The sequence below is a fragment of the Melanostigma gelatinosum genome (assembly GCF_949748355.1).
Source record: "Melanostigma gelatinosum genome assembly, chromosome: 8".
Taxonomy (NCBI): Eukaryota; Metazoa; Chordata; class Actinopteri; order Perciformes; family Zoarcidae; genus Melanostigma; species Melanostigma gelatinosum.
Genome location: NC_136641.1, coordinates 1,906,757 through 1,933,415, shown reverse-complemented (window position 1 = coordinate 1,933,415; position 26,659 = coordinate 1,906,757). Strand labels below are relative to the sequence as shown.

At 47.5% G+C, this 26,659-nt stretch overlaps 1 protein-coding gene across 2 annotated transcripts in view; it reads right to left on the bottom strand.

Moving 5' to 3' along the window:
* LOC306781509 (paired box protein Pax-7-like) overlaps window positions 1–26,659 on the bottom strand; it is a gene marked incomplete at both ends in the record, with an annotated part of 118,636 nt that overhangs the window by 1,581 nt on the left and 90,396 nt on the right. For both annotated transcript variants that reach the window (XM_079274391.1, XM_079274392.1), the window contains one exon: window positions 23,625–23,892. In XM_079274391.1, the coding sequence (XP_079130517.1) occupies window positions 23,625–23,892 (268 nt within the window). The remainder of the gene's footprint in view (window positions 1–23,624; window positions 23,893–26,659) is intronic.

The window sequence follows — 26,659 nt, the reverse complement described above, 5'->3', positions numbered from 1 at the left end:
GTGTCCTCAGCCGTGGACGATTAAGGGTGCGGCCCTGGGAGGTGTCTGAAGGCAGAGGACAAACAGAGCACATGGCACACCACAACAGACAGGGGAATCCTGGATCCTGACAGTACCCCCCCCTTAAGGCACGGATTCCAGACGTAACACAAGACCCAACACAGGGCGGGTGGAGGGGGTCCGGAGGAGGGATGTCCCCACAGCTATAAGGCCGACTAGGGTGGGCGGCGGGGGTCCGGAGGAGGGGTGACAGGATCTGACCCGCCACGGGGCCGCCGAAGAGCGTCGGCCCCCGGTGCTCCGGCGGCCGGCCGGGAGGGCAGAAGGGCTCCGGACACGGGCGCTCCGGCGGACGGCCGGGAGGGCAGAAGGGCTCCGGCCACGGGTGCTCCGGCGGACGGCCGGGCGGGCGGAAGGGCTCCGGCCCCGGGTGCTCCGGCGGGCGGCCGGGCGGGCGGAAGGGCTCTGGAGAATAGGATGCTGGTGCCGCAGTGGCAGGTACTGGAGGTCTCTGCTGCTCCGCGACGGCAGCGGGCACTGGAGGCCGCTGCTGCTCAAAGACGGCAGCGGGCACTGGAGGTCGCTGCTGCTCAGAGACGGCAGCGGGCACTGGAGGTCGCTGCCGCTCAGAGACGGCAACTGGAGGTCGTTGCGCCTCTGGGACGGCGGCCGGGTGTGGGAGAGGCTGCGGCACGGAGGCGGCGACAGGAACTGGAGCGGACTGCGGCGCTGAGGCGGCAGGAACTGGAGCGGGCTGCGGCGCTGAGGCGGCAGGAACTGAAGCGGGCTGCGGCGTAGAGGTGGCAGCGGCAGGAACTAGAGCTGGCGCTGCGGCGGCAGGCACTGGAGCGGGCTGCGGCGTAGAGGCGGCAGCAACTGGAGCTGGCGCTGCGGCGGCAGGAACTGGCGTAGAGGCGGCCGCGGCAGGAACTGGAGCTGGCGCTGCGGCGGGAACTGGGACTGCGGCGGCAGGAACTGGAGCTGCGGCGGCAGGAACTGGAGCTGGCCCTGCGGCGGCAGGAACTGGAGCTGCGGCGGCAGGAACTGGAGCTGGCCCTGCGGCGGCAGGAACTGGAGCTGTGGCGGCAGGAACTGGAGCTGCGGCGGCAGGAACTGGCGCTGGCCCTGCGGCGGCAGGAACTGGAGCTGCGGCGGCAGGAACTGGAGCTGCGGCGGCAGAAACTGGAGCTGCGGCGGCAGGACCAGCGAGCGGCTCTGGCTCCGCGGCCGCGAGGTCCGGGGATAGCTGCGGCTCCGAGACCACAGCTGGGACTGGAGGTCGCTGCTGCTCCGGGACGGCAGCGGCAGGACCTGGAGGTCGCTGCTGCTCCGGGATGACAGCGGCGGGAACTGGAGGTCGCTGCTGCTCCGGGATGACAGCGGCGGGAACTGGAGGTCGCTGCTGATCTGGGACGGCAGCGGCGGGAGCTGGAGGTCGCTGCTGCACTGCGACGGCAGCGGCGGGACCGGGAGGTTGCTGCTGCTCCGGGACGCAGCGGCGGAAACTGGAGGTCGCTGCTGCTCCGGGACGGCAGCGGCGGGACCTGGCGGTTGCTGCTGCTCCGGGACGGTGGCGGCGGGAACTGGAGGTCGCTGCTGCACTGCGACTGCGACGGCCGGGACTGGAGGTCGCTGCTGCTCTGGGATGACAGCGGCGGGAACTGGAGGTTGCTGCTGCTCCGGGATGACAGCGGCGGGAACTGGAGGTCGCTGCTGCACTGCGACGGCGGCGGCCGGGACTGGAGGTCGCTGCTGCACTGCGACGGCGGCGGCCGGGACTGGAGGTCGCTGCTGCTCCAAGACGGCAGCGGCGGGACCTGGAGGTTGCTGCTGCTCCGGGACGGCAGCGGCGGGAACTGGGGGTCGCTGCTGCACTGCGACGGCGGCGGCCGGGACTGGAGGTCGCTGCGGTACGGAGACGGCGGCGGCCGGGACTGGCGCAAGCTGTGCCGCAGAGGCGGTAGGAACCGGAGCTGGCTGTGGTGAAGAGGTGACAGGAACAGGAGCTGGCTGCAATGCAGTCTGACTACGGGGAGCCGGAGTCGACCGGGCCACCGAGTGTTCCGCTACCCTTGCATGGCTCCGTCTCCGGCTGAGAAGGTGCTTGACCCTATACTCAGAGTTCCCCAGAGGGTCAAAAACTCTCATCAGAGCAGTCACAAAGTCCACATACCCCACAGTATTAGGCTGGTCGCTGCTCACTGTGTACATGGCCCAGTCCAAAGCCCTTCCCCGCAGTAAGCAGACCACGTAAGACACCTTGGACCTGTCTGAGGCGAAAGTCAGGGGCTGTCGGTCAAACACCCGTTGGCATAGCACCAGGAAGCCTTGACACTTCCCCAGTGTTCCATCATAGGGACTCGGAGCCGGCACGGGGGATTCCCAGACCGGCGGAGCGAGGACAGGCGGGAATAGTGCGGGTGCTGGAACTGGTGGAGACTTGACTGTCCGGGCTAGTTCCTGCCCGCACCAGCCAACCCGAGAAACCTCAGCAGCGAAACGTCTCATCTTCGCCAGGGAACGTCTCGTCTCCTCCAGCAGCCTGGTAGTGCTGTACAGCGCAGCTGCTCCTGTGGTTGCTGGGTCCCCCTCAGAGACCTCAGCTTCCATGGATTGCAGGGCTTGACGCATCTCCATGAGCCTCTGCTGGTGTGCCTCCAGCTGCGTGCTATATCCGGCCAGCGTAGCTGCTCCTGTGGTTGCTGGGTCCATTATGGTCAGGTCGTTCTGTCACGGGAGTTCACAGATAGGACCCAAACGCAAGACCACAGGAGACAGGAGTGAATGTTAAACAGGTTTTATTTATAGACAGGTGGGTGCAGGTGTGGAGCCCGTGGTCCGACACCCGAGTGGCAGATCGACAGTGTGATGTCCCGTGGCTCGACACTGGAGAGTTGACAGATCGATGGTGTGAGTCCCGTGGCTCGACACTGGAGGGCTGGTGAGTTGACGGCGTGAAGTCCCGTGGCTCGATACTGGAGTCGACAGAGTGTAATCCGTAGACCACAACGAGAGCAGAGCGGCGGAGCGCATCCACAAACACAAGGAGGGCAGAGCCGTGGAGTGTAATCCACAGGGTTTCAGCGGGTTGAAGACGGTACAACCTGACACTCCCAGACTGCAGGACCAGAGTTTATATAGTGGCAGGCTACTCATTAAGGGGCCCTGAGTCTGGTGTGTCAGGCTGCAGGAGGTGATCAGCTTGAGTGTCCTCAGCCGTGCACGATTAAGGGTGCGGCCCTGGGAGGTGTCTGAAGGCAGAGGACAAACAGAGCACATGGCACACCACAACAGACAGGGGAATCCTGGATCCTGACAAATACTTCTTAGAAGTTTCATTCTATTTTGGTTTGGCGCTGCTCAAGATTTGGTGACAACTTGGTGAACACTGAATATCACTATACTTGAACATGCATTATATTTAGCAGCAATCATACTGATTGACAAGAGAACACTATGTATGACAGACACACAAAAGGAGCCAACAGTTTGGCTCCACAAACAAAAAGACTGGCAGCCACCAGAATAACTGAGGTTCTTGCAAAGCTGGCATTAATGCTCAGCGTATTTTTCTGTCTGAGTGGTGGATGTTGCCCCTCCCTAGTTTAGCTGGTGATAACTTCTCTTTTATAGGGCAGGAGAGATGAGAGCTGACAGCAGATGTGATGTGACATGGTGTGTTTGGGTGTGCACGTGTGTGGGGCTATCGCGTGAAGATAAGCAAGGCATTTCAGTTAGGATGCTAGCGTGCACAGAAAGGAAGCTGTCACTCTGTGCTGAAGGATGAGAGAAAGAAGAGCATCTATGGGTGGGCAGGTCTGTCTGCCAAGATGCCAGTCAACTCGACAGCAAGTGTGGGAGCAGCATGTGTGTGTGTGTTTGTGTGTGTTTCACAAGGGTTTAGTGAGGCCCTATAAAGGAAGCTGTTTTTCCTGTCAACCAGCTTTATACCTTAAATCCCTGTTGAGCAGAAATGCTGAGAGTCCTTTGCCTCCAAGATTGAACCTATCTGATAACACACACTAACACACATGAACGTATGCACAAACACAGGTGAACACTCACACGCCTCAGCTATTTTGACAGTATGTACTTTAATCTGTCAGGAGCTTCCTGAATTAGAACAAGAGAAGAGTCAACTGTCTGAAGTAAACTGTTAAATCTGTCTGCAGGAGGGAGAGTTGGGGGTGGAGGACCACAGCCAAACCACAACCGTCACAGAGGATCAGTTGTAGCATCAGCGATATTTTCTTAAAGAAAAGCTTTTTGATATATAACAAACTGTTTTGCTGTTATGTTTTAGCGATCGTACTGTTTATTAGACTCAGTTTGAAGGAAAATCTCAGCAATTACTTTGGTGAGAAGGATGTTTGGCAGCAACGAAGGATTGGACAATTCCACACCTTATGGTTTACATTCAATGCTAAGTAGAGGTGTACACTATAGGGACATTACACTGTGACATCTTACATCAGGTTTTGTGAAGACGTGTGCCGACTAAAACATTCTGCACATACCACAGTTATAAGCCCTGGTTTACTGCAGAACTCAGAGAGCTTCGTCAGGCCAAGGAGGAGGCCTACAGTAGTGGGGACAGACATACAAACAGGCCAGGTACACAATGACAAACATGTCAGTGGATGATGCAGTAAATGTGTGACTGCACTGCAACACCCTGACTCTGCAGGGACATACCCAGGAACCCTGATTGTGGACTTCAGCTTGGCATTCAATACTCTCATCCGAGAAATCCAAACTCACCCAGCTAACTGTCCTAGCCTCCACCTGTCAATGGATCACAAACTTTCTGAGAGATGTAGGAAATTTGAGCGTAGAACTGTGTGTTTAGAAGTTATAATAAAAGTGTTTAATGATTCATAATTAAGAATTCATATTTAGTCATACTCATAAGTGTTTTGGAAATGCATAATTAAGATAAGCATAAAGTGTTTTAGGATTAGTAGCTAAAAAATAGCATAAGTTAAACTTTTATACTGAAGGATTATTATAGAAGGGATTAAGCAATAACTGACCGACATTGAATGTGTTAGTGAACTCAGGGACAGAGAGACAGACAGGCGAATACGCTCCTGGGAGTTAGCCAATAGGAATTGGGATAGACGGTAGGGGAGGAGTTTCGAACGGATATGAGGGCGGGGATAGGAAGCGTTTTTCTCTTCTCGTTAGCGTTGGATCCTAGGACAGACGTGTCTCCTGGGATCATGGAAGAGTTTTTTCCAAAGTGGGTTAAATGGTGTAATATTTCATGGGAGTAATGTACTCCATTGTATAACTGTACTTGCATCAGCAGGATTAAATTCCTTTTAACGGTAAACCAGTTTCGGTAACGTTTTTAGCGCCGTGTGACTGCAAAGCTAGCAGTCCACGTGGGCTGGCTTGCTCCACTTTCATCGTGGGGAGATTTTTCCCACCACAGAGACAAGAGGCTGCAGGTGAGGCTGGGGAAATTCCTTAGACTGTATAAGAAGTTGACGTAGTTGCTGTTACGTTACCCATTGGTTTGCCTCGAGTTCAGCTCTTTGGCCGTCGCCATCTTGGATTACGGCCATCCCCATCTTGACTTTTTGCAACCAGTGAACGGAAATCCTAATTGGACTGCGTAGGTATGACATAGATATGCTGTATACAGCTCTGTTAGGGGTAGAAATCTGTCAATTACAAGGTCGCCCCGCCCTAAGGCGTACCCTGATTTATGGTCTATTTGACTCTAAATGGACCATCATTTACTAAATGAACACCATGCTGTATTGAAGAAGACTTGAAACTAGAGATTGAGATCATAAACTCATGTTTACAATGTTTACTGAGGTAATAAATCAAGAGAGAAGTAGAGTAATTTTCTCATAGCCCTCTATACAACCAGAGGAGTCGCCCCCTGTTTGCCATTTTAAATAATACAAGTTTAAGACAAATCCAATGGGGAACCATTGGCTTTACTTTTCAGTAACGGTGGTTGCCGCCTGGGAAAAACACATCCAGAGACCGGATCATCAGCACTGGCACCCCCCAGGTATGTGTGCTCTCCCCACTGATCTTCTCCCTCTACCCCAACGTCTGCACCTCAGGAGACCTGTCTGGTAAACTCCTCAAGTTTGCAGACGAAATAATGGTCATTGTCATGATCCGGGATGGTGACAAGTCAGCACACAAACGGAAGGTTGAACAGTTGGCCCTCTGGTGCGGTCAGAACAGCCTGGAGTTAATGCTCTTAAACTTCAAATGGACTTTCAACATAGTAAAAACCATCAGTAAAAAGACCCAGCAGAGGATGTACTTCCTGCTCCAGCTCAGGAAGTTAAACATGCCTTAGGAGCTGCTGACATATTTCTGCACCATCCAGTCTGCTCATCCATCACTGTGTGGATTGGATCAGCCACCAAACATGGCAGTCAATACAGCAGAAATAATCATTGATGTAACCCTGTCCTCCATCCAGGACTTATACAAGTCCAGAGTCAGAAAGGGAGCAGGAAAAATCACTGCAGACCCTTCAGCCCCTGGACACAACATTTTCAGGATCTTTTCTCCGGGAACACTGTCGACCAAAACAACCAGACACAAGAACGATTTCATCCAAAAGGCCATCACTCTGATGAACAGTTAACATCCTTCTGCCGACGACCGAGCCCCATTTGGAGTTCGAGCGAGACCGTTTAATGTGGTAGCATGTCGTAGAATGCACATTTCACAAACAAATATAATGAATGCTCCACACATATTATATACCGAATTAACAAAACAAGTCTTGGCAAAATCATCATAACAGCCATTTTACACACTGCAAACACAATTATACACAAACTAATATATCTGGAAGATTTACCACAATATCACGTATTGTTCGGCATGACTGCGAGCCATTACATTGCATTACAGTCATTTAGCAGACGCTTTTATCCAAAGCGACTTACAATAAGTGTATTCAACATCGGTTTTCGAGAGAACTAGTATTGATAAAACTAGCTTACATGCAGCTTTAATAACCACTAGCTTATGCAGCTTTAATAGCCATTAGCTTATGCAGCTTTAATAGCCACTAGCTTATATGCAGCTTTAATAGCCACTAGCTTATGCAGCTTTGATAACCACTCACGCAATACACACAGTACACGCTAGGGCAAGGGAGAAGCAAGAGGGAGATTACTGATTTAACTGCATCACAAGGAATAGGCCGCCATCTTAGATAAGGTAGAACAATAGACGAGTGAGATACAGGAAAGAGACAACGCCCTAGCAGTTTCCACTTTTCACAGGTCCACTCTCTACAACATCTCACCTCACACTGACAGATGACGACGCCTTCTGGGACGGGCCAGTGTGGACGGATTTGTCCAGGCTCCAACCAGGTGGCTTACGTGTACAAACACGCTCCGCCTGCTTCTTTGATTTGACCAATGGGCCTCCATGGGAGGAACCCTACATAAATCATCACGCTGCCATGTTCAAGCGTTTTTTTATGGCAGATCTCGATTGAGAGTGAAGCTATTAGAACCCATGCATGTTGAATTGCTGGGCTGAATAACTCTGTTGATAATAAACCTATTGCTTTTGATATAACTAAACGCCTCTTGAGAGCTTTCGTTGTACTCTTAAATCCGCTCTAAGTGTGAAAGATAGCTTTATTTTCACAACAAAATTGGTGGAGAATGCGGGCAACTTGATACAGAGCACATCGGATTGGAGCTATAACGGACCTCTATCTGTGATTTCAGAACCAAAAGGCGTGTCTCCCCTGGGGCTGGGAGCCCGGTATTTGCCACCGGTGCCGTGCCTGCAGCTCGGGGAAAGTCTGATAGTACCGGTACAACAAACTAAGGTGAGCAGAAGCCTATTTAACTGAATTCTGCATATTGTATTTATAGACATAATCCAAATTTTATCAGACTGACCGAACTGTGTACTTATACAGAGTAATCAACCTGCAACAGAGTTGTTATACAGCCATTTGGGGGGTCTGTACACATGAGTGAATGAGTCCAACAGAAAACGTAAGATAAAAGGCGAAAGATAACGCACCTGTGGTATTGTAGAGTGAAGTAGCGTAAAACGCGGACACGCGTGGAGCACGAAGCATTCGAATTCATGCCACAGATAGCGTAATCTTTACCGTAATTTATAAGACGTTTTGGGCTACGAAGAATCTGCATAACATGACGGGATATATGTCAAAAGTCATTGATAAAAGAGAGAAAATTGACCGTGAAATTACCGTATCAAGACATCAAGTCTCCGGACACCAGGCTTGTGAGTAGCGTGCAGTGTAAAACCATATTATCTCTGCTTAGAGTAACCTCGACGAAGTTTCTGTACGAGAGCGCAAAGTTTGAGATAAGTGTTTTAAATTGTTTTGTTGATATACTGCGTTGGTGGTATAGTGGTTAGCATAGCTGCCTTCCACGAGGGAGGCCCGGGTTCGATCCCCGGCCAGAGCAGTTACTGCATTTGTATTTCACAATACGCAGCGGTTGTTGTGATACATTAACAGTAGCACAGTTTGTGTTGTCGGTTAGGGAAAGAATTGTTTATTATTTGTTTGCTGAAAAGCAGTTTGTCATTTGTGCGGTGGCTGAGAGGCCAGCCGCACGGCAGTCGGGTTGCTGAGTTTGAGAAAGTGGATTAACTGTTGAGTGAGGTCATTTCCCTCGGGACCGTGCTCGTGAAAACGCTAAAGAACAGACCTATATGTGATTTGTGCGTATTTCAGAGACGGCAGTGTATGATTTCAATTTGGAATGGATGAGAGTGATTGCGTGAAGCGTACATGTGACAGAGAGACAGCTGAGGGTTAATATACGTGTCAGTTTTACTGGTGTAGTTACAAAGACTACAGATTTATTGGAAATTGTGTTCCATAGGGACCGTCAACAAATTTAGAAGCGAAAACAGAGCAGGCATTCATTCAGTCAGACAGACGCTGGGAAAATAAGGGAGTGAAAGCATTCCTGATAAGAAACAGGTGCAGCTTTAGGGAGTTTGTATCTACTCCAAGGTCAGAGGGCTGAAGAAAATTTGGGAGAAGCTTTGGCTCCCTCTGTTGGTACTTCACGAACTGCACACAGAACATTTGACAGGAGCTTTGGCTCCATCTGGTGGACATTTGGGAATCCTGCATCCAAACATTTTATATTTCACATTAGTGAAGACAGTGAAGAGAAGGTTGACATGGCAGGGAAAGTGAGCACTTATCTGTGCACCTTGGAGAATGATGTCCAGGATCAGAGCAGGATGAATGGAAGAAGGAAGCATTGGCCAGTGGAGCAGCAAGCGTACAAGAGAATGATAAAGAGATGGAAGGATAAAGATATTTGGGATGGAGAACGGCTGAATCGTCCTCCAACGGAAGAGGAGCTGCAACAGATAAGCAAAGAAGTGGTGAGACACTATGAAGAGAAGAAGAAGGACTGGGAGGACAGAAATCCTAAATGTGTAAACATGGGAAAAAGAAAGGCGTCAAACCAAGCGGCTGAAGAAAAAGGGGTGTGGCCCTACATCAAAAGGTGCTTCGACTATGACAAGAAAAGGATGGACAGGAAGCCGATTCCCACTGAAAAACAGAAGGAATGGATGGAGCAGGCTGGCAAAGATGCATGGGACAAGATGAAGCTGGAAGCTGAAGCAGCAAGCTCACCGCTAGAGGCCACCAAACACAGCAGAGGCATGTTTCCGGCCCTAGCACCCTCACCCTCAGCCCCTCCCCCATATGACAACAATCCGTTCGCCCCAACCGACAAAGACAAGCATGAGCATGAACAAAGCAAACTGTACCCTGACCTGCCACCTCCACCTCCAGATTATGTGCCCACGAACCCTTTCGTGCAGGCTCCAGTAAGACCAGTAACAAAGGGGTACCTGAAAGGAGTCTTCGCAGTAGAAGGAGGAGAGCTGCAGATACCTGTCTCAGTAGAGGAAAAGGAGAGAAGAAGAAGGGCGAAGCAAGTCGAGAAGACTGTGGGACACCTGATGGCTCACCTTGACACCCTAGTACTGGCAAACACACCCGGACCCGCAACTACACCTAGACCAACTGTTGAAGCAAACATCGGGCCAAACAACGATGATTTCGAATTGGCAGAAACACTCGAAACTCTGCACAGAATGAGCGACTCAATCAGAGACCGTCAACAACAAAGAGAAGAAGAAGACGTACAAGGCGAAATTGAAATCCTGGAACAACAACTGGGGGAGCTCACAAAGCTGGGAAAAGAGCGTGCAGCAGCAGGGCCCTATGCGCCTTACGGGGAAGCTAGGGGACGTGCTATACCAGGAACGAACCTGTGGGCTCCCGATCCAACGGAAGAGGAGGAGCTGACCGAACTAGCTGCACAGACAGCCCACGAACAAGCATGGCTACAGACACAAGAGATAAAGAGGCTAACGCTGAATGGAGAGTTCATAGGATCTGCCACAGACCCATCAACAACGCGCAGTGGAAAACAATACCGGCCTGCATCACGTCAGCTGCCCCTCAGAGCAGCTCCAACAGTAGCAGCCCCTCGCCAGATGGCATTTACTCCCTTCTCCTTCATGGACATGACAACACTGCTGGCCGCACTGCCTTCACTGACTTCAGGAGCAGAGCCATGGCTAGACGAGCTAGATAAATACACATCGACCTACGAACTGGCACTTGGTGACTACAGAGGCCTGCTGGCCAGAGCATCAGACCCGCACACACTGCAAAAGCTTGAAGCCGCAGCGGGAAGCACAAACGTGGCGGACCCCATGCCCATAGGCAGTGTCAGGCAGGCACTACATCAGGCCATAAGGAGAGAGTACCCTACCCCAACAGACCACAGCCAAATGTCAACCTTCATGGCCAAGCCTGGGGAGGCTGCTGCAGATCTCCTAGCTCACGCTGAGCAAGTATGGAGAACAACATTTAGAGAATCCCCAGATGCATCTCAGACATCATTGGCACTCTGGAGGAGCATGGTGACCAAAGGGTTGCCCGGAAAGGTAAGAGAGGCGATTGAAAACACCGTGGCTATCGCCTCCTTCACTCAACCTGCATGGAGAGAACATGTACTGCATCACTATGATAAACACAGAGCAGCAGTGGAAGGATCAGATGTGGAGCTCAAGGCACTGCAAGTGGCACTAATGAAGAGACAGCTGGCAGACCTGGACTCGGCTCAAAAGACTGCTAAAGACAAAAAGAAGCAGATGGCTCAACAGGAAACACAAGCAGAACACGTGTTCCCTGTAATGATGGTGCAGCAACCATGGCAACAAAACCAACGAGGAGGACAAAGAGGAGGCGCCCAAGGGGGTGGCCAAGGAGGAACTTTCTACTGCTACAACTGTGGAAAACCAGGTCACTACTCACGTGACTGCCGCTCACGTGATCAGCCGCAACAACAAGGCCCACCACGTGGAAGAGGAGGAGGACCCAGAGGAAGAGGAAGGTACCAGAGAGGGAGAGGCAATCAGGATCCAAGAAGCCAGAATCAAGCTGGACAGCCATACCAGCTGCCACTAGGAAGCACTGAGCCATGGACGCCTCATGTCAACCAGGCACTACAAACACAGTGGGGGTATTCCAATCAACCCTACTAGGACACCCCACAACCACCTGGCACCGGCATCATGAAATTTGGACTAGCGAGTGAGCCAACTCTCACTTGCACAATAAATGGACAGGAACACACATTTTTGGTGGACACAGGGGCAACATATTCTAGCCTCACGTCTCCACAGGTCCTGTCATCTAAATATGTGTCAGTGGTTGGGGTCTCAGGCGCGCCAGAACGCCAGTGGTGCACTAAACCTCTAAATGTCCAAATAGGAAGTCAACAATGGTCACACAGTTTCCTATCAGCTCCAAACTGCCCAGTAAATCTACTGGGCCGAGATCTGATGTCAAAATTAGGCCTAACAATATGGCTAAACAACGACGGGGTCCAGGTCTCACTGGACCCTCCCCCTGCGAGCACACTATCAATGCCTGTGCGAATACTATCAATGCCACAAACATCCATTAATGTGGAATCATTGGATGAAGAAGTGTACTGGCTGAGATGTCTAGTCACAGGACCAAGCACACCAACAATTCAATTCTGGTTCAACATACACAGAGAACAAATTCAAAGACTGCATCCATATAAAACTCCTCTGCCATATGTGCACTGCACTATGAATGTCACGGACGATCCAGACTGCCCATATGCTGAAGATTGGGACAACAATATGGCACACCTAACTCCAATAATCATATGTCATGATGTGTATTGTGGAAAAGAAGGAGTGGCTGCAGCAGTGATATTGGATGATTTTCAGACCAAGTGGTATGGTCTCAGCAAAGAATCGGCTCCACATGTCACCCTAGCGGTTGGATTTGGACAAGAGGCCAGAGGACTCGGCCCAATGATAAAAAGAGCACATACATTGTCATGGGTACACACAGATACAGCAGGACTGCTGAAGGCAACAGAAGAAGATATGTGGCGATGGGTCATCACTACCAAAGAACACACACTGCCTGAGCATTTACCACTGCCACGACATCATGGTAAACCATGCACTGACCATCCAGCAACTCAAGCTCTATTGGAAGGCGTACCTAAGAAGCTATGGACGACAGGCCCTTATGATGTGGGAAAATTGGCAACGGTCAAACCTGTGAAGGTGGCGCTGCTGGATCCATTGGCACCTCCTATCTGGCATCCACAGTACAAACTAAAGCCAGAACAAATCGCAGGCATCGCCCCGACCATAGCAGGTCTGCTACAAGCTGGAGTGTTGGTGAGAACTCAATCACCATACAATACAGCAATATTGCCAGTACAGAAGGCCGGAACCAACACAGGATGGCGGATGGTACAAGATTTTCGACCAATCAATGCTGCCACAATACCTGCGTCATATCCGGTTCCAGACCCACACATTGCTTTGACAAATCTCAGCCCACAGCACTCGTATTTCACAGTAATTGACCTCGCTAACGCCTTCTTCAGCATCCCGCTGGACAAAGACTCACAGACACTGTTTGCATTCACATTCAACGACCAGCAATACACCTATTCTCGCCTACCACAAGGCTATCGTTGTTCTCCAGGTTTGTTCAACCATCATCTCAGACTACACTTGTCTGACATAGAGGTGCCGGATGGTGTCGTCCTCATACAATATGTGGATGACCTCCTGATTGCTGCCCCATCAGCAGCCACATGCCTGGAGACAACTGAGACTCTGCTGCAACTATTAGCCTCAAAAGGCTACAAAGTCAAGAAAACCAAGGTCCAAACATGTAGGAGACAAGTCACTTTCCTGGGTCGAACTCTCTCATCAAGCGGCCTAGCTGTAAGCACAGCCCACAGAGAAAGCATCCTCCATCATGACAGACCTAGCACCGTGGGACACATGCTGTCATTCCTGGGTCTAACAGGCTACTCTCGCAGTCACATTCCGGACTACGCGGACCTCACCACCTGTCTCAGAAGCCTGCTTAAGGAACCAGGAACTAGAAACACCTCAGCCCCACTAGTTTGGACACAAGAAGCAGAAGAAGCGTTCACCACTCTCAAGCAGACTCTGTCACATGCATCGGCACTTCAAGCTCCAGACTATTCACTCCCTTTCCACCTAGATGTTTCTGAACAAAAAGGAGGGATGGTAAATGCAGTTTTGTATCAGAAAAAAGGGGGAGAAAGAGAGGTACTCATGTATCACTCATCAAAGCTGGACCCAGTTGAAGTTGGCCAATCCACCTGTACAAGACACATGGCGGCAATTGCAAAGGCGATTGAGAAAACATCCCACATTGTCATGTGCCACCCTCTGAAAATCCACACACATCATGGGGTGGCTGCATTCCTCCTAAGCAAAGAATTCACGTTCGGAGCTGCAAGAAAATCGAAAATTCAAAAGGAATGCACAAGAGCACACATTGTCTATGAAACAGGAGGAATCAATATGGCATCATCACTACAACAGGGAGATCAACCACACAGCTGCGAAGCAAGGGCAATCATTGAAAACAAACTAAGGCCAGACCTAGGAAACACACCAATCCTAGAAGCAGAAATGTGGTTATACACGGACGGATGTTGCTACAAAGGAGAAGAAGGAAACATAGCATCCTATGCTGTGGTGAGACAATACGAAGATCTAAAACACTCAGTAGTAGCATAAGGGATCCTACCTCAACCGGCATCAGCGCAACTGGCAGAAGTCGAAGCGCTCATACAAGCCCTGAAAATAGCAGAAGGAAAATCAGTAAACATCTTCACAGATTCTGCTTACGCACATGGAGCAGCTCACGTTGATGGGCCCATGTGGCGAAGAAGAGGATTCACGACATCAATGGACGCACCCATCAAACACAAAAAGGAAATCATGGCACTGGTGGAAGCTATGAGCCTACCAAACAGAGTGGCAATCATGAAATGCAAAGGACATGATGGTAAAGCAAGGACCAGAATAAGTGTGGGAAACGACATGGCAGATGACGCTGCTAAAGAAATAGGAGGATACAGACCAAAACAGATGGTTCTGAGAACAGCCATACAAGAGCCAGAAATCACTGAAGAAACACTGATTGACATACAGAAGAAGGCAAGGGAAAGGAGCAACAAGAGGAGAAAGTGGGCTTTGGAGATCCCATGATGGCAGAGTGGTAGCACCGGCAGAATTGTGTGTCTCACTGATACCAGAGGCACATGGACCAACGCATGAAGGAAAGAAAAGAACATTACAAAGGATGCAAGCACTGTGGTGGCACCCACACATGGAAAGTATGGTGTCCCTCTTCTGCGACGAATGCACCACCTGTGGGGATCACAATGTGAAGAAACCGTACAAAACACCTATGGGCTCTTATCCTGTACCATCAGCCTGCTTCCAGGACATCAGCATAGACTTCACTGACATGGGACATGAAAACAGAGTACAAGGAAAAAGGTACATCTTGGTAATGGTGGACAGATTCTCAAAGTGGGTGGAGGCAATCCCGACCAAACGAGAAGACGCACAGACAGTAATAAAGTGGCTGCAAACAGAACTGATACCTCGCTATGGGGTTCCTAGATGCATAAGGTCCGATAATGGTTCACATTTCAGCAATAAGCATTTGCAGGAAGTGGAAGCCAGACTAGGAATCAGACATAGGTATGGATCAGTGTATCATCCACAGTCACAAGGTTTGGTAGAAAGGGCAAATCAGACGCTAAAATCAAAAATAGCGAAAACATGTGCAGCATCAAAGCTGACATGGGTTGAAGCTTTACCACTAGCTCTAATGGCAATGAGGAGCACACAAGGAAATGAGACGCATCTTTCACCACATGAGTTAATGACAGGGAGGCAAATGCCTGGTCCTCCAAGAGACGGTAGTCATATACCGGCCTTAGATGTGCAGCAAGTAGAAATGAAGGCATATATGACTGCATTAATCACTCTCACGGAGGCTCTCTCCAAACAGGTCCAGCGGACCAGTGCAGCGGACCAGGAGGAAGTAAAAAATCTCATCCGAGTGGGTGACTGGGTCAGGGTCAAAGTTCATAAGAGAAAGTGGACTGACCCCAGGTGGACAGGGCCGTACGAAGTGAAGGAGGTTACTTCACACTCGGTCCAGGTCATAGGTAAATCAGGAGCACCTTGGCACCACCTGTCACATTGTGCCCCAGCACCTGAGCGTTCCAGACCCCTAGCAGAGGTCCGAGGTGATCTGACGCAAAATGCAGGGTAATTTGTTTGGAAGAAGGGACCTCCAGCCACTGGGGAGGCATCCCCCAACCACCTGGAAAGATATGGGCATAGGTAAAAGAACCAAATGGATCCTAATGGGGGTGTGTGTGGCAATGGTGATATTCTTGATTTGGGGATTGGAAATGGGGTACAAAACAGTGAACAAACCAACTAGCGGAAACAATGGTTGTCTGCCAGAGGCAGTGAAAAATCTGACAGGGTTTGAGCTTCATCCAAGCTGCAATCTGACAACAAGCAGCAAGGATGTGAACAAAACTCAAAACGACCTCGAGAGAGGGAAGAGTAGGCAAAAAAGAGATGCCTCAGAACCGGCATACCAGCCACCACCAAAAGTGTGTGGTGCATATCTGACCTTAAACTACACCAAGGGGAGCAAGACCGTTTTTACTTTTGACTTGTGTGATGTGATCAACTGTGGAGGAAAACCAGAAGGATGGAGGGGTTATGATGTGTATTTGTGTGCTGACTGGTCCATAGTCAAGAGATGTGAGGATCAAGGGTACGCCCCGTCGTTTGCGTATTGTTATTCCTGGGGCCATGTAACAAAATACACAGGAAGGTGGAAGCCACACGGGGGAATAGCATGGGAACGTACGGGAAAGACCTTATGGGACAAAATAGAATTCCAACGAGACTTTTCAGCAACAACCAATCCCTTATCTCTGTCTCTAAACAACGTCACCAAGAGCAGCACAGGAAAAAACAGAATATGGTTCGTCCTATTAGTGGAAGTCCCCGGCAAAGACCCGCTAGTAGGAATTCAGATAAACATAATTCCACCAGTAGTGAACAAAACTCTGACCCAGACACAAGAGAGACCACCACCACCACCGGACCCACCAATTGTCTTGTCAGAAGATTTCTCTAAATGGACTCCCCAACAGGTGATCCAATTAGCTACAGGACATGGAAACGACAATGTTTGGTTAAATTGGATTGTTGATAATGCTATAAAAAACAAAATGGGTGGCTGTGTAGCTTGTGCTGCAGCAAGACCAGCTATGTTCACCGAACCAGCACCACTATATCCTGAATCTGACCCAACAGGATACGCGTGCATGACAAATATGACTAAAATGGCTACTCCACCAAATTGCACGACTCTGGCATCCATATTTCCACCAATTGACAACGCAACTGCAGTAGGATATTTCAAAGCTTACAAAGGACTAGGATCCAGATATGTCTGTTACCATTTCACCAACGATAGAGCTCAAACCAACCTAGGCAGGGTGCCGGAAGACTGGTGCAATATGACACGACCAGGCTCAGAGATAGGTACTTGGGCTAGGGGACGACTATTCTACTACTGTGGGGGTCTGCGCTTATTCTCTAACATACCAGCATCTACAATGGGAGTGTGTGCTATGGTGAGGCTAGGAATGCCACTTACCTTAGTGGGAGACAAAATACTACAGGAGCAAAACAAAGTACAAAGCCTGACCCGACGCAGACGCAGACATATCTTAGCAAAAAGAGCAGCTGGAACTGAGTTCAGTCTGGACAAAGGTCCAACCTACATAGATGCAATCGGAGTGCCCAGAGGAGTGCCTAATGAATACAAATTGGTAGACCAAATTGCAGCAGGTTTTGAGAGTATCGTAAGTATAATTCCATGGATAACAGTAAATAAAAATGTTGATCGTATTAATTATGTGCATTACAATGTTCTTCGCTTGGCTAATCATACTAGGGATGCAATAGAGGGCCTGGCTGAGCAGCTGGCCCCAACTTCTTTGATTTCTATGCAGAACAGAATGGCTTTGGACATGTTGCTAGCTGAAAAAGGGGGTGTTTGCTCAATGTTTGGAGATCTGTGTTGCACTATCATCCCCAACAACACTGCGCCGGACGGTTCAGTCACAAAAGCACTGAATAGTCTGAAGGCACTGTCAAAAGAAATGCAGGAAGCATCAGGTGTAGACAATCCATTTGGAGATTGGATGGAAAACATGTTTGGAAAATGGAAGAACCTGATCTTGTCAATAGCAGTGTCAGCGGGAGTGTTCATTGCAATACTGGTGTCATGTGGATGTTGTATAATACCCTGTATTCGTTCTTTGGTTGGCCGTCTCATCACCACTGCCCTCTCCAAGGAACCACCACCACCCCCTCCCTATGGAGCCTACCCAGTATGGGAGGAGCAGACCAGCATGTTAGAGTCAGGTGAGGCAGAGCCAGACACAGGCGTGTGAACAGGGTAGGAAGGTAAAGAAAGTGACGTCCTTCAGACGTCAAGAGAGGGATTTATTGATAAAACTAGCTTATATGCAGCTTTAATAACCACTAGCTTATGCAGCTTTAATAACCACTAGCTTATGCAGCTTTAATAGCCATTAGCTTATGCAGCTTTAATAGCCACTAGCTTATATGCAGCTTTAATAGCCACTAGCTTATGCAGCTTTGATAACCACTCACGCAATACACACAGTACACGCTAGGGCAAGGGAGAAGCAAGAGGGAGATTACTGATTTAACTGCGTCACAAGGAATAGGCCGCCATCTTAGATAAGGTAGAACAATAGACGAGTGAGATACAGGAAAGAGACAACGCCCTAGCAGTTTCCACTTTTCACAGGTCCACTCTCTACAACATCTCACCTCACACTGACAGATGACGACGCCTTCTGGGACGGGCCAGTGTGGACGGATTTGTCCAGGCTCCAACCAGGTGGCTTACGTGTACAAACACGCTCCGCCTGCTTCTTTGATTTGACCAATGGGCCTCCATGGGAGGAACCCTACATAAATCATCACGCTGCCATGTTCAAGCGTTTTTTTATGGCAGATCTCGATTGAGAGTGAAGCTATTAGAACCCATGCATGTTGAATTGCTGGGCTGAATAACTCTGTTGATAATAAACCTATTGCTTTTGATATAACTAAACGCCTCTTGAGAGCTTTCGTTGTACTCTTAAATCCGCTCTAAGTGTGAAAGATAGCTTTATTTTCACAACACTAGTCACCAGAAGTTATAAGTGCATGTCCTTTCCTCAAACAAGCATCTAAGAGCATAACCCAGCGCCAACGTACAGTGCAGAAACAAACGAATGCAATAAGTGCCACAAACTAATATGAAAATTATAAGTGCTAAGCGGAAGGCTAATGCCGTGTTCACACCAAACACGGCACGAATCGCGCCGAAGAGGGGGCGGGGCTTATCACCTGAAAGCCGTTCAACTGTCCGAGAGACGAGTGAGAGACGCTGCTTCGTTTTACTTCTTCCGTTTGGTAGCCAGTGCCAGTGTACGTTAATGGTCACGTGCTGTCCGCCTTCGAAGGCTGCCGTGTGGATGCAGATCAACTCGAGAATGATGCTGAAACTCCCGTGTGGACGGAGATCATTTCTATTTGACAACTCTGCATCCAAATAGACACGGAGTAATGTGGACATGGCATAAATCACACCTCTTCAGACAGGCAGAAACTCAGTCCAATCACCACTGAGGCAAGCCTAAGTACAGCTATAAAGACAACTTAGTTAAAGCAAGACTAAAATACCGGTTCTGGGTGAGTCAGAAGTTCAGTTCTTGGTCCAGAAGTTGCAAACAGTTTGAAGGAAAAGCTGAAACTGGACTTCCTATATCCTTGAGATGTGTAGGCTCCTCCCTTGCAATTACCACGCTATTCAGCAGCCATGCACTCCTACAAAGCTGAACAAAGGAAATGCTAACCGCTAACACGGCTAACCGAGATATCAAAACGCATGAGCATTCGACACAGAATCCACAGATATCTTCAGAATGTCTCTCCGTGAAACCATTACAATCCTACAGCCAACACGCACCACAAAACCGAGCCACTCCACCGCAGAATAAACCATAAATGCTTCGTACCTTGAGATGAATCATGAATAAACAGGTTTGATATTCCGTTCTGTTGCTCTGTCCTTCCTGCGTTCCCTGGAGTAAGGGGGGTCAGACGAGCCTGTGGGACCGTGGGGGAAGAGATTTCACTTTTGGCGAATCAGCTTTTACGCAGGGCGATGCACGGCGCATTTCTGTTTCTTTTCTGCTTTTTTTCTGTCAATCAAAGTCACGTTGCCACCACTCCATGTATGGGACTCTGGCGGGTCTAACGAGGTGTCGTAGTCTGGGATCATAGGCTCACAAGGGCTTCACATACACACAGGCATTTGAGAATTGAGCCATGGCTCACAGACACAGAGAGGGTTTAGAGAGGCCTCAGGCTCTCAAAATGATGCCAAACTGCTTGTATTTGGTTAGATTGAATAATATTATCGATAAAACAAGTTAAATATATAGTATATAAAAGTATAATGGAACAGGTTCCAAAATGACAAATATGCTTGACCTCCCTCGACCTCTGACACAATAAACTCTATAACGTTTGTTTGCGTCACTTTATCAAAGCCAACTCTTTTTATACAGCCCTCTGTCCTGTTGTGCTATGATTTGGGAGAGTTTTTAGCTTACACCTGGATCATTAAAAGAAGACAGTGCTTTTTTCAGGCGAACCTGACACTTTTCAATTTGAGCTGTGTGCAATCTTCATTCACTATTAACCAGTAACATATCCACAATATTTTCACATATGAACACATCTTTCAAGTGTTACCTTTATTCTAGCATCACAATTATTAAAATAGACCTTGTAGTTACAGAATTTAAGTATTTTTAGTCTGGATATGCAATTTTCGAGCAGAGGCCTAAAAATAAGGCTAGGGTTTAAAAGGTTTTAATAACCCTCAAACACCAGAGAAAGATTCTGTCTCTTGCTCCTGTTCCACCGTGTGGGTGGTAACGCTTTCGGGGTGAGGCGCGGGTCATATTTTATGTAACTGTAAATAATGTACTTCACTATGCAATTGTTTTAGCTTCTGTAGTATTAAATGCTTTTGATTACAATTGAAACCGGCTGACTTTGTAGCAGAGGCTGGATCTCATGTGGTTTCCCCACAGTCTAAGAGGTCCTTGAATCTAACACAACCAACTGAATTATGTCTCTGTATCTGTTCCACCAACTAAATTATGTCTCTGTATTGTAGGAAATTTGAGTGTAGAAGTGTGTGTTAAGAAATTATAATAGAAGTGTTTAATGATTCATAATTAAGAATTCATAATTAGTCATGATCAGAAGTGTTTACGTGAAACTTGTGAAGCTTTTGCCAAAAGTTGCAAATTCTTATCTTTTATATATAATGTTTATCATAGAAGGGTTAAGCCATAACAGACAGTCATTGAATGTATTAAGAGTAATGCTGCGTTCACACCGGTCGCGTTGATTTTTTGACGCGCGTCGAGATTACATACAAAGTCTATGCACAGACGCGATGAGACTGGCGCGCCGCGATTTTGCGATGGCGCGGCGCATTGGACGCGTTATTGCAGTGCGGTGGACGCCGCAAAATCGCCAACGCGCGAGTTGAAATTTTAATAATTTATAATTAAAATTCAGCGACATAATCGCGTGACGCTGTGGCGCGATAGCCTATCAGCATTGAGTTGCTCCCCCTGTCATCACTGGCTTCCTGCCGTTGTTGAATCAGGAAATAAATCCTGTAGCCGTCTGTGTTCACCAACTAAATGATGTCACTGTATCTGTTCCACCAACTAAATGATGTCACTGTATCTGTTCCACCAACTAAATGATGTCACTGTATCTGTTCCACCAACTAAATGATGTCACTGTATTTGTTCCACCAACTAAACGATGTCTGTATCTCTTCAAACAACTAAATGATCTGTTTCACCAACTCTGTCTCTGTTTGACTTTGGACAGGAAGTCACGTTAAATTGGAAAAACGTATTTTTCACCTAATATTCTATGGCAATGCAATTTTTCAAGGCATACAAATATGGCTAAAAAGTATTTTCATTTTCAATGTATAGGTTGTCCAGGTCCAGCTGAGAACGTTCAGCTGTCACGAGCAACTCTTTTTTCCATTATATTATTTGTGCTGTCCCGAATAACATATTCGGATTTGGGTACATCCCTAATAACAATATTCAGTGGTAATGCAGAGAGTCATGTGCTCTTCATGTAGTGAAACAGAAAGAAGGGATCTGGTAAAATAGGAAACTATAGCACAAATAATTATATTTTTATTGGGTGAATCTGCAATGCATGATTTTTGTTCAGTGCAGTTAATGTTATATTCCTGCAACCAATCCCTATTCCAGTTGTAACAAATGAAAATAATGCATTTATCATTTTATATATTTGGAAATTAAAAGCAAGCATCACAGTTTATAACAAACAATGTGGGTACACTGGCCCGCGTTCTTACGTCCAAATAAGATGGCTGCAGATGCCAAAGCTTAAGTCACAAAAGATAGCTTCATCCAGTAATTTCCTGCTTTTTTGCATTTCACCTCGTTATGGTGCTCTAGACTGCAGCACATTTGAATCGTTTATCTCATCCCAAAGGGAATCGTGTTTATCTCCTGGACACAGGTTTTGACAATTGGGCCCATCTGTTTTAGCAAAGGGCCCATGTGCATAATCTCTGGAATTATGCTGGTGTGTAGAGGACCAGGAACAGCCCTGGTCTTCGACTTGATTTTGGTCTACAGTTGCCTCAGTTGGAATTGCAGGTAATGTCACACACACTGTCCCAAACAGACTCGTACACAATTGTAAGAAAGAGAATACATTTTCGGCACAAACACTCCAACAGTCAGATAAAAACCAAAGGTTTTTTATTCTACCATTAATGTGTGCGGGGAGTCAGTAGGATGTCAGTCAGCTATAAGCCAGAAGAAGACCTTAACGTGCATGCTCACAACAGGCTTGGCTAGAGAAGGACTGTGAATGACCTATGGGGCCAAAATGTGCAAGTCTGGGGGAGCCTGAAATTTTTTTTGATGTTTGTGCCCAATGAGCAAGTTTCATAGGAGTGAATCTTGGTACATGCAACAATATATCCATGATGCTAACAGGTATATTCACCAAAACTATGTCAATAAGACTGACTTTTAAAAAAAACGGAATATTTCTTCTTAGAATTTCAAGTTACACAAGTTTCAAATGCAATAATGCTTAAATCTTTTCTGTGAAGGTTGTGTTCCTGTAGTTGCAGGAATACCTGAAGGGTATGTTTCGGGCAACAAGGAAAAACTGGCTCTTTGCTATTAAGCCTCGCTGTTTAGCAGAGTAGCAGTTCTCATGGTGTGATTCCAAAAGAGCTTGACGCACTGACGCCATATTTACCAAGAAAATGCTACGGGTCACTCTGACCAAGGGCTTCCACCAGACGAATAACAAGAGACCCGGTGGAGAGTATCTTTTGACAGGGCAGACGGCCAAGTGTCATTTTTTAGTGATTATATCTAAGTTTCCAACCGATCCGCCCAACTTTCCAACTGTGGTTAACAAAAACATCTTATAAATAATTCCGTGGTTCTGAGGCAGGCCGCCAGGCTTACAATACACTGGTGGAAACCCTGCCTGATCTTCAGAACATTTGTAAAACATATTCAATGAAGAGAAAGCCGCTCTGTCCCAAATGACACACAAACTGACTCCAGCCTGGTGCATCTGGTTGATAAATAAGCAAACGTGCATGGGAAAGAATGCGTTACATCTACACCTTAAAAACGGCATCAAAAGCTGCAGTAAATCTGGCTCACAGCGCAGGCAGCATGCTAGTCAGGTGTGTCGTGCCCATTGCACCGAGGACCTGCATTTGGTATTTGGTATTTTTGTGCCGAAGCGCATGTGGGATGCACTTGCTGGTATAAAGTAGGATAAGGAAGAACCTACTGTGTGTGAATAAATTCAGTTTAGAAAGTCAATTAAACCACTACAGCATTCAAGCCACTAGTCTCTCACTAAAGGGGATAATTGTGCTCCATCAGTTAGCAATAGAGAGTCTTGAAAAACATGTTCTGTTTCAAAATGTTGCTGTTTGTTTAGTCTGAAGTCGCGGGACTCACTCTGGCCATACTGACTGTACTGGTAGCCGGCAGCAGCCACAGCTGGGTCCATGCTGTAGCTAGTGGTGCTGTATGTGGGGGGGCAGTAGGACTGGGATGATGAAAGGCTGTCCACAGTCTTAATGGAGGCCTCAGCTGAACGCTGGCTGCAGCTGGCTGAGATGGTGTTGGATGGAGAGGAGTCCAAGGCACTGTGGAGTGGTGAGATGGAGAAGTCGTGTTGTGGCTGTGAGGATACACCGCTGGGGTTGCTGAGGATGCTCATGACCTGCAAACACAGAGGAGAAAACTGCTGTCAGGCAAGTCTGATACTGGTACAGCGCAAGATATCCCTACAACTACTGGCCAGAACACCATAAAATCTGCTCTGAATATTCATGATAATCATTTTTCATCATCTTGGTGACTTTCCTTAGTGCCAAAATGGCATAGCCAGGTAAGTTTGTCAGGTCTTAAGCCTCGAATGTTTTGAGTGTACCTCCGAATACAATCAAAACTGTCACCCTGTAAAAATCGACAAAAAACTGAATGTGTGTGAATGCGCTTCGGTGTTAGTAACATAAGAGAATTTCAAATGCAGGTCTCAAAAACCGTTTGTTTGTGCAGGTAGCTCTGACAATCACTGCTGAGTGACTCAAAGCTGGAAGAGTCGAGGAAAAATAGGAGAATGTATAGTTTAAGTTTAAGCCAAAAGGTGAGCAAATGTAGAATCATCTATCATATAAATTAGGCTAGGTGCAGTTTGATTTTATTAAACAAACTTCACGTTGTACGAAATTACTTTAAAAAAAGGAGGTTAGGATTTTATTGTCATATACATTTTTTACACATACACGAAATTTGACTTCTGCATTTTACACATCCCTGTATATAGGGAGCAGGCATGCCATTGATCGGCACCCGGGGCTCAGGTACACTTCGACACGTCCCAGTCGGGGATCAAACTGTCGACCTTCCGGTTCCCAGACGACCTCTTAACCCATTAGCTTCCTTTTTCATGACGAATGACACGTTGCCACGGCAACAGTGTTTAACAACAATTCACAATATTCATGATGAAGCATCATCAATGTCTTAAAGCTTACCTTACCAAATTGGAGACTGATCTGGGCAGTTTCCTAGGAGGAGTACATCAAAGTATAAAACTTGACATTTCCTTTTTGCCAGTAGGTGGCGCTATGACTTTGTGAAAATGTTAGCATGGAAATGTGCTCAGGCCTGGAGCAGCATCATGCATAAGAAATTTGGGGCAGATTGACTAAAGTACCTTGGAGTTACAACAATGTCCTCTTTCATGGCGAACGACACGAAAAGTGTGTGAATAGGGCGCCACATAAAACAAAGATCGTTCGATGGCAGTAGACCATTTTATCAACTTTTCATCAGTAATGTCTTTAGATCATCCTGACCAAATTTGAAGTTGATCGCATAAATTCTGTGGGAGGTGTTCGTTAAAGTACAATGGCTGAAAACTATGAAAAATGCCTAAAAATGCAAAAAATGGGCGTATTACTGTATCGCCGCCTAGTGGTTGTATGGAATAAAAATTTGAGGGTATGTTACAGGACACAATGTGGACATATGCTACAACTGACATGATTCTAGGCCAAATGTTGTATATATTGCTATAGAAGGCCATGCCCCTAGAAGTTCATTGGGCCATATATTCTTAATGCAATGAGATATCAACAAGCTTTTGGTAACTTTTGACGCTCTCAACAGCCTGCTGTCGTAGAGAAAAGCACAAGAGAAGAAAGAGAACTTGAGAAGCACAAACCCATCTTATCTTCTCCACCTCCACACACCTGGATATCACTGCAGAAAGTGGCCGTGTCTGTCAGATTGTCAATTCTACAAGCTTTGTTTGAAGCATGCTGAGGCCTTAAGACAGGGGTGGGCAATTATTTTTCCCAAGGGGCCACATGAGAAACAGGGACTGTTGTGGAGGGCTGGACCAACAGACTGAACTCAATCCTGCTCAATATTATTCCACCTCTTTATAAAAAGCAGTATGTTGTATGGTTTTGACAAGCTGTGAGTGGGAAGAGTAAATGTTATGATCAGTGGTGGAATGTATATTTGCTTAAGTACTGTACTTGTGTACAAATTCAAGGTACTTTACTTGAGTATTTCCATTTTATTTAACTTTGTACTTCTACTCCACTACATCTCAGAGGGAAATATTGTACTTTTTACTCCAGTACATTTGTCTGGCAGCTTTAGTTACTAGTTACTTTGCACATTATCATTTTTCAAACCTTTCCTAACGACCGAAACTGACCAACAGAGTATAAAAGAGTTAAAATGAGCTCCACCTAAAACATCTGCAGCAGGAATAATCCAAACAACATATACATTATGTAATAACCATATATAATAGGCGAACACTGACGGGGATCATGTTTTTGCAAAATTAGTACTTTTATTACTATAACTATACAAATGACCTCTTTCTGTTTTTCAGTTCAGTGCGAGAAATCTAGTCTTTCTTGGGCTTGAACAAGTGACTGAAGTCAGGCTGAATGTGTGAGGTGAGATGTGAAGGACAGCTGATGTCAGTGAGAGAGTATCTGGATCTCGATTTGTTGAACTTCATCACGGAGAATATTTGTTCACAGATGTAGGTCGAGCCAAAGAGAACCAACATCTTCTGAGCATGCCTCCTCATGTGTGGAAAGTTCTCCTCTTTGAGAGAAGAATAAAACTCCAGCAGTGATACTGATTTAAAGTGCTCTGCAGTACTGCATCAGACTGCAGGTCAATGAGTTGGAGCTGAACATCACTCGGAGCATTATCCACACTGCACGTGAAGGAGAAGATATCATGTTTCACTCTCAACTGTTCTGAAGTCTTGAAATGGCCTTAAACTCACCATGCAGTGCCCCTAACATGGATGAGTACCTGTGGAGATGTTCAACTGATGGTGTGGCTTCTTTCAGGGTGTGCAGGTGGGTGAGAGTGTTACCTGCATCTGGCTTGAAAGAAACTGCAACTTTGTCATGAAAGCCTTCACCAGGTGTCATGTGCAGAGAGGC